The following is a 14724-nucleotide window of genomic DNA, read 5'->3' as shown; positions in this document are numbered from 1 at the left end:
GGATAAAAGTTGCTTTTTGTGTGATAAGTAATAATTTTATTGTGGCTATGAAGTGATCTAATGAGAGACTGAGTCAGTAACCTCTATAGACTTGAAGCTTGTAAACTTAAAGGAATAGTTTTGATTTTTTAAAGTGGTATTGTATGACATATCTAAAGACAGTGTTTTAGATACAGTAGATGGCGGTCAGCACGCCCCAGTTTCAGAGAAGCAGACTGGAGTCTGACAACGAAGCTGAGCCATGTACTGCTGTGGAGTGGTCAATGACTAAACATATTTCCTCCACCTAAAAAATGTCCAATCTAAAAACATCAATAACAGTTCAAGAGTGTGCTATATAGAGAGTATTTTCATTGATTCTCCTTTCTGTCAGACAGCCTGTTTCAACAGGGAAAAGACTAACAGCTTTAGTTACCCCTCTATGCTCTGGATATCCAGACTCTGTTGCTATGCTCCTCAGGTGCAGTCAGACTGTTTCTGTCTACAGTTAAGAGCCTGTTTCAAAGCCTCACAAAACCAATAGGACTCACCGGTTTTGCATAGTTTTTGTGCAAGAAAGCTAAACCACAGACCACTATCTGGCTGTGACTTTTGTTAGTGATTTGCATCCAATCACCAATCTTATCAGCAAACCCTGAAATAAACCCAGACCTTACTATTAAATTATTGTTCAAAATACACATGATGAAAAATGCATTCATAAATCAATCTGTGCATTTTTGCAGATTAAGACATTCTGTAGCTGCATACTGTCAAATATAGAATCATTATTTGACCATTAGACTGAGGAGAAAAAAATAAAATCTAAGACTGAATGAGTTACCAGCACATCAGGGGCTGTGAAGGCCAAAGTTGTTTTGTTTTTTGCCACCTATATGCATTATTTTACCTCATGAGAGGCGTTTGTGTGAAGTCAAATAATGCATGTGAGAGGTTTTATTGTGTATGTATAATGTAAGATAGTGTAAGTGAGGGCAGAAAGACTAATTTTGGCCTACATGACCCCTGGTGCCAGCAGATCAAAATAGACAGCTTACTCCTGCTATTACAACATGACTCCTACTCTTTCCTGAAATGCCTAATCTCTGTGGATTACGTGACCTCACTTGAGCCCTGAGGTAGAAGATAATAGGAGAGAGAAAGGAGAGACAGGACGAGAAAGAGGGAGACGCATGGGGACGGAGAAAAATAAAGGAATATAGGGAAGCCATATCAGCAATTTGAAGGAAAAGAAACCTTTCTCTGTAAGTCCATTTCTAACATCCACTTCGGACCATACCTGGAGTTACTGTGTGTTTTTTAATACGCACAGGAACTCTGTAGAGGACAACCAAGAAGAGAGAGAACGCTGGAGAAGATCGAGGACTGTCTTACACTCGAGTCTCCGAAGAAGACCACAAAGCTTGTGATAAATTTGACTTTGGAGTCCATGGTAAGACCTTTTCACATCCTGTTTGACCATCATTGAGCTACTGATTAGAAAAATAATGTGTGGATACAAATATGTCTGAGAGAGAAAATAAGAGTTGAATTTTAAAAAAGAAAGTGATGAAAAGATAAGGATAAAATAGGAATTCGGAGAAGAGCAGCAGTGGCCGCTGCAGAGTGAGCTAAGCTGTGATAAGCCTCGTTAAGCTACTTTCACTCTCCACAGATCAAATGTGCTGTTTAAAACCTGTTGATCTGTGCTGGACTTGTGACGGCAAGCTATTGATTCACTTCATCAGACTTTTTTTTGGTAGGATGGGTGTAGTTTATTGCCAATTCAGACAAAAACTATAAAGAACTGAGTCCGTAAAGCTAAAAAAACTTTCAATTGGACCAGAAAACCTGTTTTCAAGCATCAGACTGCTTGAGCAAATTGGCTTGATTTCTTTCAAAATCATGATAAGAATGCCATGAGCATAGCTGAAAAGTTAGCAATTTTTTCTTTTTATTTTCTTAAAGTTACCACAGAGTTGTCGAAAGTAAGCAACAAAAATTTTGAAAAAAAATGAATGTGTGTGTATTTTTTTCTGCAGCATAATTTCATTTTGTAATAAGAATTAAAAGTAAAGTTTTCTGGACATTTAACCTTATTTTTATGATAATATCTAATAATCCTCCAGCTAATCTTAAGGTTATTTTCTTGTCATCTCCTAACTTTTTTTTTTTTTTTTAAACTTGTGGACCATTGCAAAGTTGCTCATTGCCTTTTCCCATGTTTTGAAAAGAAATCACACCAATTTTCCCAGGTTTAAAGGGTTGCTTGTAAAAGGTATCTGAATGCAGGGTTAAATGCCCTTGAGTCAACAACACTGTATTACACCCAGCTTTTGTTTTGACCTCTGACCTCCATCCTTTTCCAGAACATGTCTGCGACCCAGTGTGAATCAGTAGCAGTGAGCGTAGAGTCTCTCCTCAATGACGCCAAGAGGATGCAGATGCAGTGCCGTGAACGCAGCGAGCAGCTCTCCATGGCCGCCACGCAGCTGAGGGTGGAGTCAGCCGCCCTGAGGGAGCAGTGTGAGTCCACCCAGCTCGACATGGCACGAATCCGCCGGCAGCTGGATGAGCTCATGGATACCAAACACGCCTTCGAAGCCAGAGAGAGACAGGCACGTAAACTCAGCAAGCATCTGTGAGGATGAGAGAAAGGGAGGGATAGAGATGGTGAGGTTAAGTTTGATAGATCACAGTATGTAGTTTAGAACAAAGAAAGAAAAGAAAAACAAAACTGTCAGAGACTGAGCAAATGAGCAAAAAGCCAGAGAAACAGAAGGAAAAAGAAGCACTTTATTACTACTGACAGCTCTTTCTCGTTCTCCCCGACTGTTGCTGCTATGTAAAACAGATACAAATGTGAATACGCACAAGAATTTCATCCCTCTCCTCTTTCCCTCTTTTCATGTCTAATAAACTCTGTGCAAGTACATTCTTGTCTCTGGCTAATTTCAAGTGTATATTCTCCTTATTTAGCTTCATGTATCTCTATCATTGTGCATGTGAGGTAAGTGGCTCAAAGTGGATAAAGAGCAATTGATATCTGTTGTGGAATTACAAAGTGAAGTCTTAACAGGCTTGAAAATGAAAAATATTTAACCCCACATTAAACCTGATGTCGCTGAACGCCTCACAGGGCTCTTTTTTTTTTTGTTTTTAGTAAACAAATGTTTTTGAAATGCATAATGATTTTAAGAAACCCTTTTACTACATCAAGGCATAGTTTGCAATATTATATTGATAAATTTAAAGTATGCATATCACAACAATGAACTTGCATTAATTACACCCATACTATATATATTATATATATATATATATATATATATATATATATATATATATATATATAACTGAAGTGTGTGTTTGTGATAGACTTGTTATTTCTTTAAATCAGAATTGAGTATAATTATTACATAAGTATTAAAAATATACTTTTAACTTTTTTAAAATGCAAGAGAATGTATCTTAAATTCACTTCAAGCAACCACATTAAGAATATAAATATATTATAAATGTACTATAAAACATGCTATGTGCATTTATATTTTGCACGCTTGTAATATGACGCACATTTGTACATTTCTCATATTTCTTATACACGTATTGTGGCTATTTTATAAATTTCTATTCCTCATGCAGAAAATCTCTTATATTTTTTATTTTCATAAATGTTACTCATATTATATATTTATATGTTATAATGTGTTTTATTTTGTAGCATAATTTGTTTTTTTTCCCCCTTGCATTCATGTTATTCTATTTCTGTTTTCTTATGTCTCTTTGTCTTTACAATAAAAGAGCAACTGTATTCTTAATCTGAATTTAAAAGAATTAAAAATGTATTTAATTCAGTTAACAGCAATTCTTTTTGAATTGTGAAAATAGCTACAGCTCCACTCCAGTCCAGAAAGGGGCGATAATCTAATATACAGCAACAAAAACGAGAGGAAGAAGAAGAAGATGAAGAAGAGGAAGACTACTTAGCTGCACAAAACCAAAAAACAATGTACAAAACGAGATAAATTCAGCCTTTTCGGTTGACAGGAGGAACATTTTTGGACTTCCACTTGAAGACAGACACCAAAAATACTGAGTCGCTGTTTGGTGAGTGCTGCCTGTCTGTCACCATCTTTTAACACCAACACCATAATACATAAACACAACACACGGACCGCGTTACCATCGCCCTGTCTTCGTTTTATTTTAATTTTACCGGAAGGCGATTTGGCGGCGAAGTGTGAACACTATCGTGAGTTCATGATAGCAGGAGAAAAAAACAACATCTCCTGAAACCGGAAATGACAATTAACTGCACATTCACATTGCACTTTTTGATTGTGAGATTTGTGATGCCAGTGCAGGCTGGTCCATGCTCCAGTCTTTGAATTCAAAAGTAAAACTGATGCACTTTTGCAGACATAGAAGATGCATTTTGTAATGAGCCCATGCCATTCCTTCACACATGCACACAGCAGTAAAAATGATCCGCCGACTTCATTCCAGATACTAAATAAATTTGACATTTTAATGAGGTAAGCTTTTTGCAGTCAAATATTGATGTATTATTGTGTTGATTTGACAGAGGAGCACTTACAATAATATCTCAAATTGTTGGATCTTAGCTGCAAGCTTTTGACACTTTAACACTACACTATTAATGTTGGATTTTAACCAGAAGTGATAAGGTAAATCATTGTACAAAGGCGCTAGTTATGTTACTGCTTGTGTTGTTACTGACTTAAATAACCATTAATTAAGGCATCTTCCTCAATCCCTGATTTTTTTTTTTCTGCTCTCATTTCACAAACACACGCATGCAGATTAGATTTTTTTTTTAACCTGTCCTGATCTGTTGGAAACCGTTCCTCTTTTCATCAGCGGTTTCTATGAAGTGGAATATTTCTCCTCTTTCTTTTTTTTTTGGCTTTCTGTCCACAGGGAACGATCCTACTACCACCTCAGTAAAGACACAAAGGCCTGTTTATACAGTGCATAAGTCGTTCCTATGTGAGCCCTGTGAGCACAGCAGCTGAGGACACACCAGCATCTACACGAGAGAAACACAGGGGTGGGTATTAACATGTAACACACAAGTAAAAAAGTTGTTTTTTTTCTATTTTTTAAAGAACAAGGACTTCTCGTGTTCTTTTTTATAAGAATGTAACTTCTTTACTCAATATTTTTGAGTCAGTAATCTATGTTTTAAGTCACTGCATTTCCATTTCAACCTTTGGTACGACTGATTTGCTATAACTGCGAGGACTGAGTGCAGGGGGAAAATGCACAAAGAGCTTTTGTACTCATCACTTGTTTTTTTTTTTAATACCTTGCAATGCGAGGAAATCCAGTGGCAATCACGGTCCACATCTGGCCACACATTTCACACTAAAATCTAAAAAAGGAAACAGCTATATGATTAAGAGCTCGCTGTGCATCTTAAAAAAAACAACCTCTCAAAATCTCTTCTTTTAAATCTTCCAAAGCACACTGAAGGAAGTTGCACATACTGTAGGTCAAAATGTAGTTAGCTAGTTGTTGTTACCTACATTAATCTGTCATATGTGGACCCACTTTACTTCATTAGGAAAAAAGTGCTGTTTTTTTGTTATTTTTCACTGGCCTGCACACCCTAAAAATATCAAAAGTAACCTGTACTTTGAGTAATTAATTAACTTTTACTTTTACTTGAGTAGGTTTGTAAAATGGTAAGTTTGACATTTACTTGAGTTATTTTTCACGGGAGTAATTGTACTTTTACTTGAGTAAATAAATTCAATACTTAAGCCACAACTAGAGAAACCCTACAACTGCAGCTACTGTAAGCAGAGCTTCAGCTCGCCATCTCAGCTGAAGATTCATTAGAAGAGAAACCACACCAGTGCAACCTGTGAGGGCAACGTGCGTCAGCGATGGCAGATTGTACAACAACAGCAGCAAACTCAATCTGAAGTAGAAGATGAATGGCTTTATTAACCCCTTAAGGGAAATGGAAATTAAGAGAAACCTGTGCAGCCAGTGTGGGAAGTGTTCTTACAGAGCTGACAAGACCAACAGAAGTCACATCACTGGAGTCAAAGCTTCACTTTGCAGGCAGATTTGAAACCTCAACAACAATAATATTAATATTAATAATAATTTTATTTATATAGCACCTTTAAAAACAGAGTTTGCAAAGTGCTTTGACAAACAAGGCAAAGCAAAAAGTAGAATTAAACAAGAGAGAAACAACCACAATCAAAAACAACAATAACAAGCCGTACCAATAACAGTAAATACAATTAAAAGATTATAAGATGTAAACACAGAAATAATAGCACTAATATTATTAGTATTCTCTCCTGAGGGAAATATCTAACTCTCAAGCTGCTAAATGTTCCACTATGTTCACGAGCTAGTTTCTAACTCGTCTACTGCACAGTGGGTTTATCCAGTGGTGTAATGTAACAAAGTAATAATACTTTGTTACAGTGGTGTACATGTAAAAAAAGAAATAAACTTAATAATCCTCAGAATTCTGACTGCTTGCATTTACTTATACTTTTACTTTCAATACTTAAGTGCATTTAATATAATTAAATTACTTTTGATAGTTAAGCACCAGAAACTTCAGATCCTTCTTTAAGACTATTACTCAAGCAATACTCTAAAATGGGTGACTTTATCTTCTGCTAAAGTCATTTTCTGGGTTTATCAGCTGTTGCGATCAGAAACAGCTGCCTGCTGTGGCTGAAAACAGTTGGTAAGAATGTGAATGAAAACTGTCCAAGGTACCCTGTGGACTGGAGTATTTGATAGGCCTTGAAGTAACAAATAACAGTTTCACTTATTGCTGTAACAAAGTCATTTTTTGTGTTCTTGAACTTTTTTGAGTATCTTTTAAAAATATGTAATTTTTACTTTTACTTTTACTTTTTTTTAGTAAGTATTAGTATTGTACCTTGCTACATTACAAATTGCATCAGGGTAAAAGCAAAAGTCAGGTCAGGTGAAAATCAGGTGGCACACTGATTGTATTTTTATTTTTAAAAAAAATCTATTTTACCTTTTTAACTTATGTTTTATCTATCTATTTTATTAACTTTCATTTGTGATTTTATTGCTGTTATTGCTCCTGTTGTTTTCAGTCGATTTCTTTGTATTAGGCTATTTATTATAACAATAATAATAACAATAATAATTATTATTATGCCATAAAAATTAAGGATCGCATCATTATGGGATATGGCTAGCATTATTGCACTTTAAGACAGTTAAATTAAAGGTTGCATTTAATTAATCACTGATTTGATGCATCACCTGGACGAATTTGCATTTCTTAAGCCTTGTTTGTTCTAGTGCACTAGAATAGAGAGGGAATATGACCCGCCCCTTTCTCCCTCTGATTGGCTGGATTTCGTTGCTGTAGTTGTTTAGATTGGTTGGGTTAACGCACGAGGACGGGGACTAGTTAGGTTGAAGGTTGAGTCTGGCTAACATGCTAAATGCAAATGGTGAATCTTCCAGTGTGACTTCTGCGCAGTGGGACAAAGAGGCCGAGTGGACTGGTTATATTTTCTGTGGTTTATAGTTTGTACTGAGAGTGAAGGAGCAGTTAGAGGAGGACTTCGCAGAGTACAAGACCCTAAGAATCAAGTTCAAACAGGTGAGCACCAAACTTACTCTCCAGATAAAGTTAGCATCGTCTTTCCTAATCTGTATGAATCTCTGTCTGTTGTGTCTACTTTGGTGATATTTTATTCTACTGTTCGTTCTGGTTATGTTAAGTTTTGCATTCATGTGGCTTAACAAAGCTTGTTACACCCGCCGTGGTGTCCATACATTGTTTTTATTTATTATCGGCCATCTTTGTTTCACTGTCTATGTTTTGGCTCTTATATGCTGCCTTCATGTGCTCCTCGGAAATATCGGATTTGCCGGATATACTAGTTATGAGCACATGAAACTGCCTTTAAAGTCGTAATTACAAGTGGGGAATTGGGAAATTTCGATGATACCCGGGCAGCAGAAATGGCGGAAAGTATGGAAACAGTGTCAACAACTGACAGTAAAAGATATCTAGTTATTTTGTTCTTAGTTGCTATCATTTACTTTTAGTAGCTGCACGTTTTAGTATAGGCTATATGACGACTTGACAACGTCATAAATGCATAAACATGGCGGGCAACAGTGAATGTTCAGTGGATGGTCAGTGGTGAGACACTATTTATACATTCAGGTATTAAATATACATTTTTGATCACATGTTAAAAGTAATATGGTATTATTGAAAGAGCTATCAACCTCTTGTTTAAACGCACTTAAAACTAAAATGCAACCCATCTTCTTTGCAGCCTCCATGTTGTTTCTGCTTTAGGACTGCAAAGCACACTAACACAGCAAAGTTGGAAAAACAACTTCCTAACTCAAGTTGTACTCACCGGCAGCAAACTACAGTCTATAGAATAGGAATTAACTGTTAGTTTTGGCATTGTGGCTCTGTGGTGTGATGTTGTTCCTCTAGTATACAATAACATTTAATTGGCAGTATTATTGTGTGGAAGAACATATTTAAATTTACAGGGGTGGATTGTTTCGGTGTGTGTACAAACATTTCTGATATTGATGGTGTTGTGCAGGGGGAATTTGGACGATTGACCTCAGTGTTTGTAAAATTCTGGCTCTATGACCCTCTAGTTTACAGTCGCTTCTCTGTGCATTGTTCCTCCTTAAATGTTTAAAATAGATGGTTATAAAGATCAGTGGAAAATATTGGGACAAAAACTTCATCACTCATAGTAGCAGGTGGCACCTTATATGGTAGCCTTGTCCATCATTGTGTGAATGTGTGTGTGTGTGTGTGTGTGTGTGTGTGTGTGTGTGTGTGAATGGGTGAGTGTGACTGGTGGTGTAAAGAGCACTTTGAGCGGTCGGAAGAGCATACAAGTGCTACACAAGTGCAGTACATTCAACCTCAAGACAGAGATTTTGTGTATTGTAGTAATACTAACACATCAGCTATTATAATAACAATTAAATAAAATAATATGGTTGTGGGTTGTTGTAGATTTAGTTTGTGTGAGCTGATGGGGCACAATTTCCAATACTTAACTCTAGGGTTTTTGCTTTTTATATGTGAATTTCTTCTAATTTCCATGTGTAATTTTTGTGTTTCTTGAAATAATACAGTTTTTCTAAATGTTGCAGTACAACACTTCCATAATGACAACTTCTCAAAATCTCAATATTTCTTTCTTAAGTCAGTAGCCTTAATAATTATATTGTAAATAAAATGACATCAGAGAGTATATTTTGGGAAATGGTACACTAACCTTAACATACATTTTTGTCCTTTTCATAAAAATCACAATTTCTGTGTGTGCGTGTGTGTGTGTGCAGTCAAAAACTGGAGGAATAATTGATTGTATGAGCACGCAAAACCTTGTGTCACAAAAGATTAAAATTTTAATCACCATTATAAATCATTCTATAAATACATGGTTGTCATATCATTAAGAACTCATTTTAAATAGCAATAGATAACAAACAAGCAGTAGGGTGGCTGGTTGGTGGGGGTCAGAGGCGTGGAAAAAAAACAAGATAATCTTCAGGGTCTCGATGAGACAAAACCGTCACTGTTAGTGGAAGTAGCTGGGAATGTGTGTGTGAGGGAGAGAAGTTTGGTTTCTTTGCCAGTGGTCTTCAATACGATCCTCCTTTTATCACCGCTCTAAAAGACAAAATGAGAACGGCTTTTAGAAAAAAAATCTACTAACAGTATGTTTATATGTAGGTAAATGCATGACAGCAACACTTACTTTCGACTTTCTTTTTTAGTGGTGAGAGTGCTGCTTTTGCCTGAAACCATACAGAGAAAACACACAGTTAGCTGGTTTATTACTGTCAGTACCTGAAATGACACTGTAGTACAACAGCTGAGAAATGTTGGAGCTAAAATAGAAATGTAGCCATTCATTTTTTACCTTCTTGATAGCAGTCCAGTCTTCAAGGATGTCGATGTCTCTCAACATGTAGACAATGAAAGGCCCTGGGAGACAGAGTAAGCCGTATTAAAACCACCTATTGGTCTGTTAACTGCAAATTCTTAGCTTACAGTCACAGCCTGGCATTAGGAAAATAAACTGAAAGATGCTGTTTATGTAAGAATAAAAAGTAAAAGGAGAATAATTGGATAGGCAGGTGACAAATAATTAAGAAAAGGAAAAGTTTTACCTGAAACCAGAGCTACTTTCTTTTTTCTCTCCGAGCGACCCAGTAAGTTCTTTCTTTTACACTTCTTGCCCCTAATCTCATCGCTCCACTCTGAAATGAGAAAATATAGTTTTACACAACTGGTCTCACTGTTTAGATTATTTTATCTGACGAGGGTTGAGTAGTGTTCACATTTCAACAACACCCAACCAATACAGGTTAGAACCGATACCGAACAGCATTTTTTTTTCTGTGCTTAACTTTCTTTATCATAAGCAAATTTTTATTTTTGAACAAGCTGCAGGAGAGACATTGTAGACTTAGAAGCATTCTGCAGTAATAGGGGTTTAACAAGGCATCGATCTGGGTCGATATATTGATCGAATGATACAAAAATATCAATGATGCAAAGTGAAAACATTCATACATATAGTCATCTTTAGGATAAGCCTTTATTTTGAAATTCCCATGTTACGTCTCTGTCACCATGTCCATCCAAGCACCATGTCCAAGCGCACCTGCTTCCTAAACGTTCAAATAGTGTTGGCAGCCGAACGCCAAGCAGATAATGGTAAGCAGCCAAGAAAATGACTATGAGGATATTTACTGATATTATCTCACATCCCTCGTGTTCCCCATTATAGTATGATATAAATATGATATATATAAGTATAAAGCTGTCCAAAGAATCAATAAAATAAGGTATCATGATTTTTTTCACCCTGTGTAGTAACTTTGCATTACGGATGCAAACATAGTTCTAGTTTTCACTAACAAATTTGCAGATTTTTGTCTAAAAGTTAATCATGTAAAAGTACTTCCAATTTATTTTGCTCACCAAATCTAAAAGCCTAATAGTGATATTGACATTTCAGCTGTACCTGAGGTGAGGTCTATATTCTGTCTGTCCTCCTCCAGTCTTCTGATCTTTTCCAGCAGTTCAGACTTCATGGTATCAAACAGCATCATCCGCTCACTCTGCATCACACAAACAGTACAAACACAAATACACAGCTTTAGTTTCAGAGTAATTTTGCTCCATAGCATTATTTAATGTGTATGAGTGTCCCTATGCAGTGTGTGTGCTGTATGTGTGTGTGTGTGTGTGTGTGTATTACCTCCAGGTGCTGCCTTGCTCCTTGCTGCTCACACTCGTACTTGTGTTTGATCACCTGCAGACACAGCTCTCTGTACACTCCTGTAGACAGAGACAGAGAGAGGGTGTTAAAGACAGAGAGGGGGTATTTTTAGATTGATTTTTAATTACTTTTAGAGGGTAACTGCATGTAAGGATTTTCAATGAACTTAATGAAGCTGGTTGTCACTTTACAATCAAAGCAAAGAAAAAACAAATTTCCAATCAAACACAGCTAAAGAAACTATAGAGAAGAAAACAAAAAGACATTGTTACAGGTGTACGACTGAGAAATTCCCTCACAGTGCCCTTATGTAGCATTTAAGATTCATCAAATCATGTTTTTATATTTTTTATGTTTATTTTATGTATATAGTCACATACTGTAGACCACAATCACCCTGCGGTCTGCAGATTACATGTATCATAGTGGGTTTTTTTGACTCTCTTCAACCTGTCAGAGAGATTAATGTCTGTTAAGCAGCCCCACCCAGTGGTCGGGTGCTGTATCATACTACTTTGACTTGAAACACATCTACGCCCTATAAAAACGCAAGATCCTATTTTGTCTGCTGGAAAAGATGTGACAACAATCATGTGTTTCAAATTGTACAACATGCCCTCTTATTTTTTTCAGATATGTTTGGGATGCATTTTTTTTGCAGGTAAATTTCAAATTCCTCAAAAAAAGTCACATTTTTATCTTTAAACTTAAACATCATGCGACTGTGGTCAAAATCCAAGCGTGTCATATTCCTTTTTCCTTGCGTTTTTACTTACCTGCCACTTGTGTTCGTATCTGCATGCTTTCCTGTAGTGCAATCAGTGGTTCTCTGTATTCTCCGGCCTTCCCTGTCAGCACCTCGTCCAGCTTCACTTTCACCTGGTTCTGCCGCTCCCGAAACAGCCTGCAGTCACACACTGAAATCAGTCTTCCCTCCTTTTATTCTTCTTTCCTTCATACAACCAAGATTATTTCAAATCACATCAGAGGGACATGGTGTGAAGTTTCTCCTCTTTTAACTTACTTTTCTTTTAGCTCATGAAATTGTTTTTCCAGATCCAACATCTCATCTAGACATTCCCCTCTCCTCCGCTCACAGTCTTCATCATCCATCTCTTCACAAAGACACACAGAAACAGTAAAACATTGCATCATATTCAGTCAGGCAACCCTTAAGCAAAGCACTGGGATCTTACCCGAACTCTCCTCTTCCTCCTCCTCTTCCTCCTCCTCACTATCATCCAAGTCACTCTCCCTCTCTTCTGTGCTCTCCTCCATGGTCTCCTCTCCTCCTCCACCTCCACCTCCTCTTTCGTCCTCTCTCGATTTCTCCACCACTCCATTGGCCTCAGGGAGTTGGGACTCTCCTTCTGCCTCCATCTCCTCCTCTGGCTCCCTCACAGGGGGTTGGGCGGGCATGGCTGTCTCAGACACATGCAGACACACACAAACTATACCACAATGTGTCTGGATGAAGGTTTAAAAGTAAACCAAAAAACATCTGTCCTTCTCATGTTAAGCTATTTCATTAATGAGTAATTATCAATTAGTACGCGGGACTGCTTGTGTATTGATACTTGTTTTTTTCACTTTATTGTTCATTTTCTGAATAATGGCAAGTTCACTTGTTATGCAAACATATTTTTCAAGATTTGGGATTTTTTGACGCTGTCCAATATTTATATATAACAACTCATTTGGCCAGTTACTGATGCCAATATTGATATATAACACTTTTTCTCCACCAAATTTTAGTAATCATCAAGTCTCTTCTGTAGTGGAATAAACACCATATTTTGCATACCCTTATCATGATGACCCACCAGCAGATGAAGACATAAAATACATTGCTGTTTGGTGTATGTAATATTCATAGGGTTGATTTTTTGTACATGTTCACATTGTCAATTAAAAAAAATAGGCTAAACAAAAATGTCAGTTTGTCATGTCAGCAGAAATCAGCGTGTTGGCTGATTCTGTTACTTTGTTTTAAAGCCAATATTGGCTGATACAGATGGTGTGCTGATATTAACGTGCATCCCTTGAATTTTCCACCAAAAATTGGTACTGTACTGGTAATATACTTGATGGGAAAATAACTACGTGAGCATGTATTTCTTTTTAATAAATCACAAATGCAATATTTGTTAAACAAAATACTGTATGTATCCAGTACTAAATATGCAGTAAGTGCCTAGTTTTAAAATTTCCATTTTAAGGTTCTACTTCTGCTGCACACAGAGTATATTAAATGACAGAGTAGCTTTCACTGACACTGTTGATTTCCTTGTGTTCATTTTGCTCAGTATGACTGATGTTGATGTATGACAACACTGCAGCCTGGTTGCAGTAATAGTACCTCTGCCTAAGTCACAACAGAGCACAGAAAGCAGACAAAATGATAAACATAGCACGATATTGGTAAAACAGACTTGTCAACGGTTTAGTTGTGAATTGTTAATTTTTGTGCAGACAGAAAATAATTTGAATTTAATAACAGTGGGAAGCCCGCGGGACATCGAGCTACCGTATGGCTTCCGTGTCTCTGTCAAGCCAGCTAAATAAACATAGCACTCGACCGGAAATTACACGATTATGTTTGATGGAAAGCAAAAATGAAAAGCGAAAAATTTCACTTCTAACTGTGTTAGGAAATGTTTAAATTAAAAACAAAACAAAACAAACTGAACTAAAGTAATGTTTATTTCTTCCAAAATGTCGCCACTGCTATTTTTAGGGCTTTTATTTTGTTACTTACCGGATGACCCATTTTAATCTGCGTAGCTTGACCACTAGTAGCTTCCGTGATGTCATGCAATAAACGTTATGAACTCGACGGCGTATTAACACTAAAATAACGTCCTGAACTCAGTCTGAAGCCTGTCATACTGTCAGCCCCATTTCCTTACAACCCTCATTAAATTATCCGAAACTCGTTTTTCCATCTTCATGACAAATTTGCGGCAATTAAACCCCAGTGAAGTCAAGTGCAACACTAGCTAACAATTGAACCCACACAGCGAGGGAATGACTGCCTGCTCATCACATCACTGTCACACTGTTTAAGTTAATTTAATGGCAGATATTTCCACGTATAATTAGCAGTAAACAATATTATCAACGTTAAAATGTCATTATGTACGCTGGGGCATCTCCAGAGTAGCTTTCGCACCGACCCTGTCTTTCAACTGTACACGGATTAATAAGTAACGTTATCCGTCCATGCAGCAGGCGATGCTGTGTGTAAACAGATAACGTTTCCTTAACCGGACAACACAGTGACCAGAGGAGCCTGCTCACCTTCTCCCTCCGATCGGTTGTAGAAAGTTACAGTATCATTTGCTATATTTCCATTTTAAAAAGTACTTCCTCTTCACTTGAATCTTCAGTTCGACACTTTGCCGGACTCTAC

At 37.0% G+C, this 14724-nt stretch overlaps 1 protein-coding gene across 2 annotated transcripts; it reads right to left on the bottom strand.

Moving 5' to 3' along the window:
* Window positions 1-9403: 9403 nt before the first annotated feature.
* On the bottom strand, window positions 9404-14724 carry brms1 (BRMS1 transcriptional repressor and anoikis regulator). Of its 2 annotated transcripts, none has more exons than XM_042512158.1 (10): window positions 14613-14724; window positions 12509-12763; window positions 12337-12427; window positions 12089-12216; window positions 11292-11371; window positions 11055-11151; window positions 10195-10284; window positions 9945-10009; window positions 9780-9819; window positions 9404-9691 (listed from the first exon to the last, which is right to left on the bottom strand). In XM_042512158.1, the coding sequence occupies exons 2-10, from the start codon at window positions 12729-12731 to the stop codon at window positions 9684-9686; spliced, it is 822 nt and encodes a 273-aa protein (XP_042368092.1). In that variant the 5' UTR covers window positions 12732-12763; window positions 14613-14724; the 3' UTR covers window positions 9404-9683. The 2 variants fall into 2 exon arrangements, with proteins under 2 accessions (XP_042368092.1, XP_042368091.1); XM_042512157.1 differs by having other exon boundaries at window positions 12509-12733.

This window comes from Plectropomus leopardus, chromosome 23 (genome assembly GCF_008729295.1).
Source record: "Plectropomus leopardus isolate mb chromosome 23, YSFRI_Pleo_2.0, whole genome shotgun sequence".
Lineage (NCBI taxonomy): Eukaryota > Metazoa > Chordata > Actinopteri > Perciformes > Serranidae > Plectropomus > Plectropomus leopardus.
This window is presented reverse-complemented; position numbering and strand designations above follow the sequence as displayed.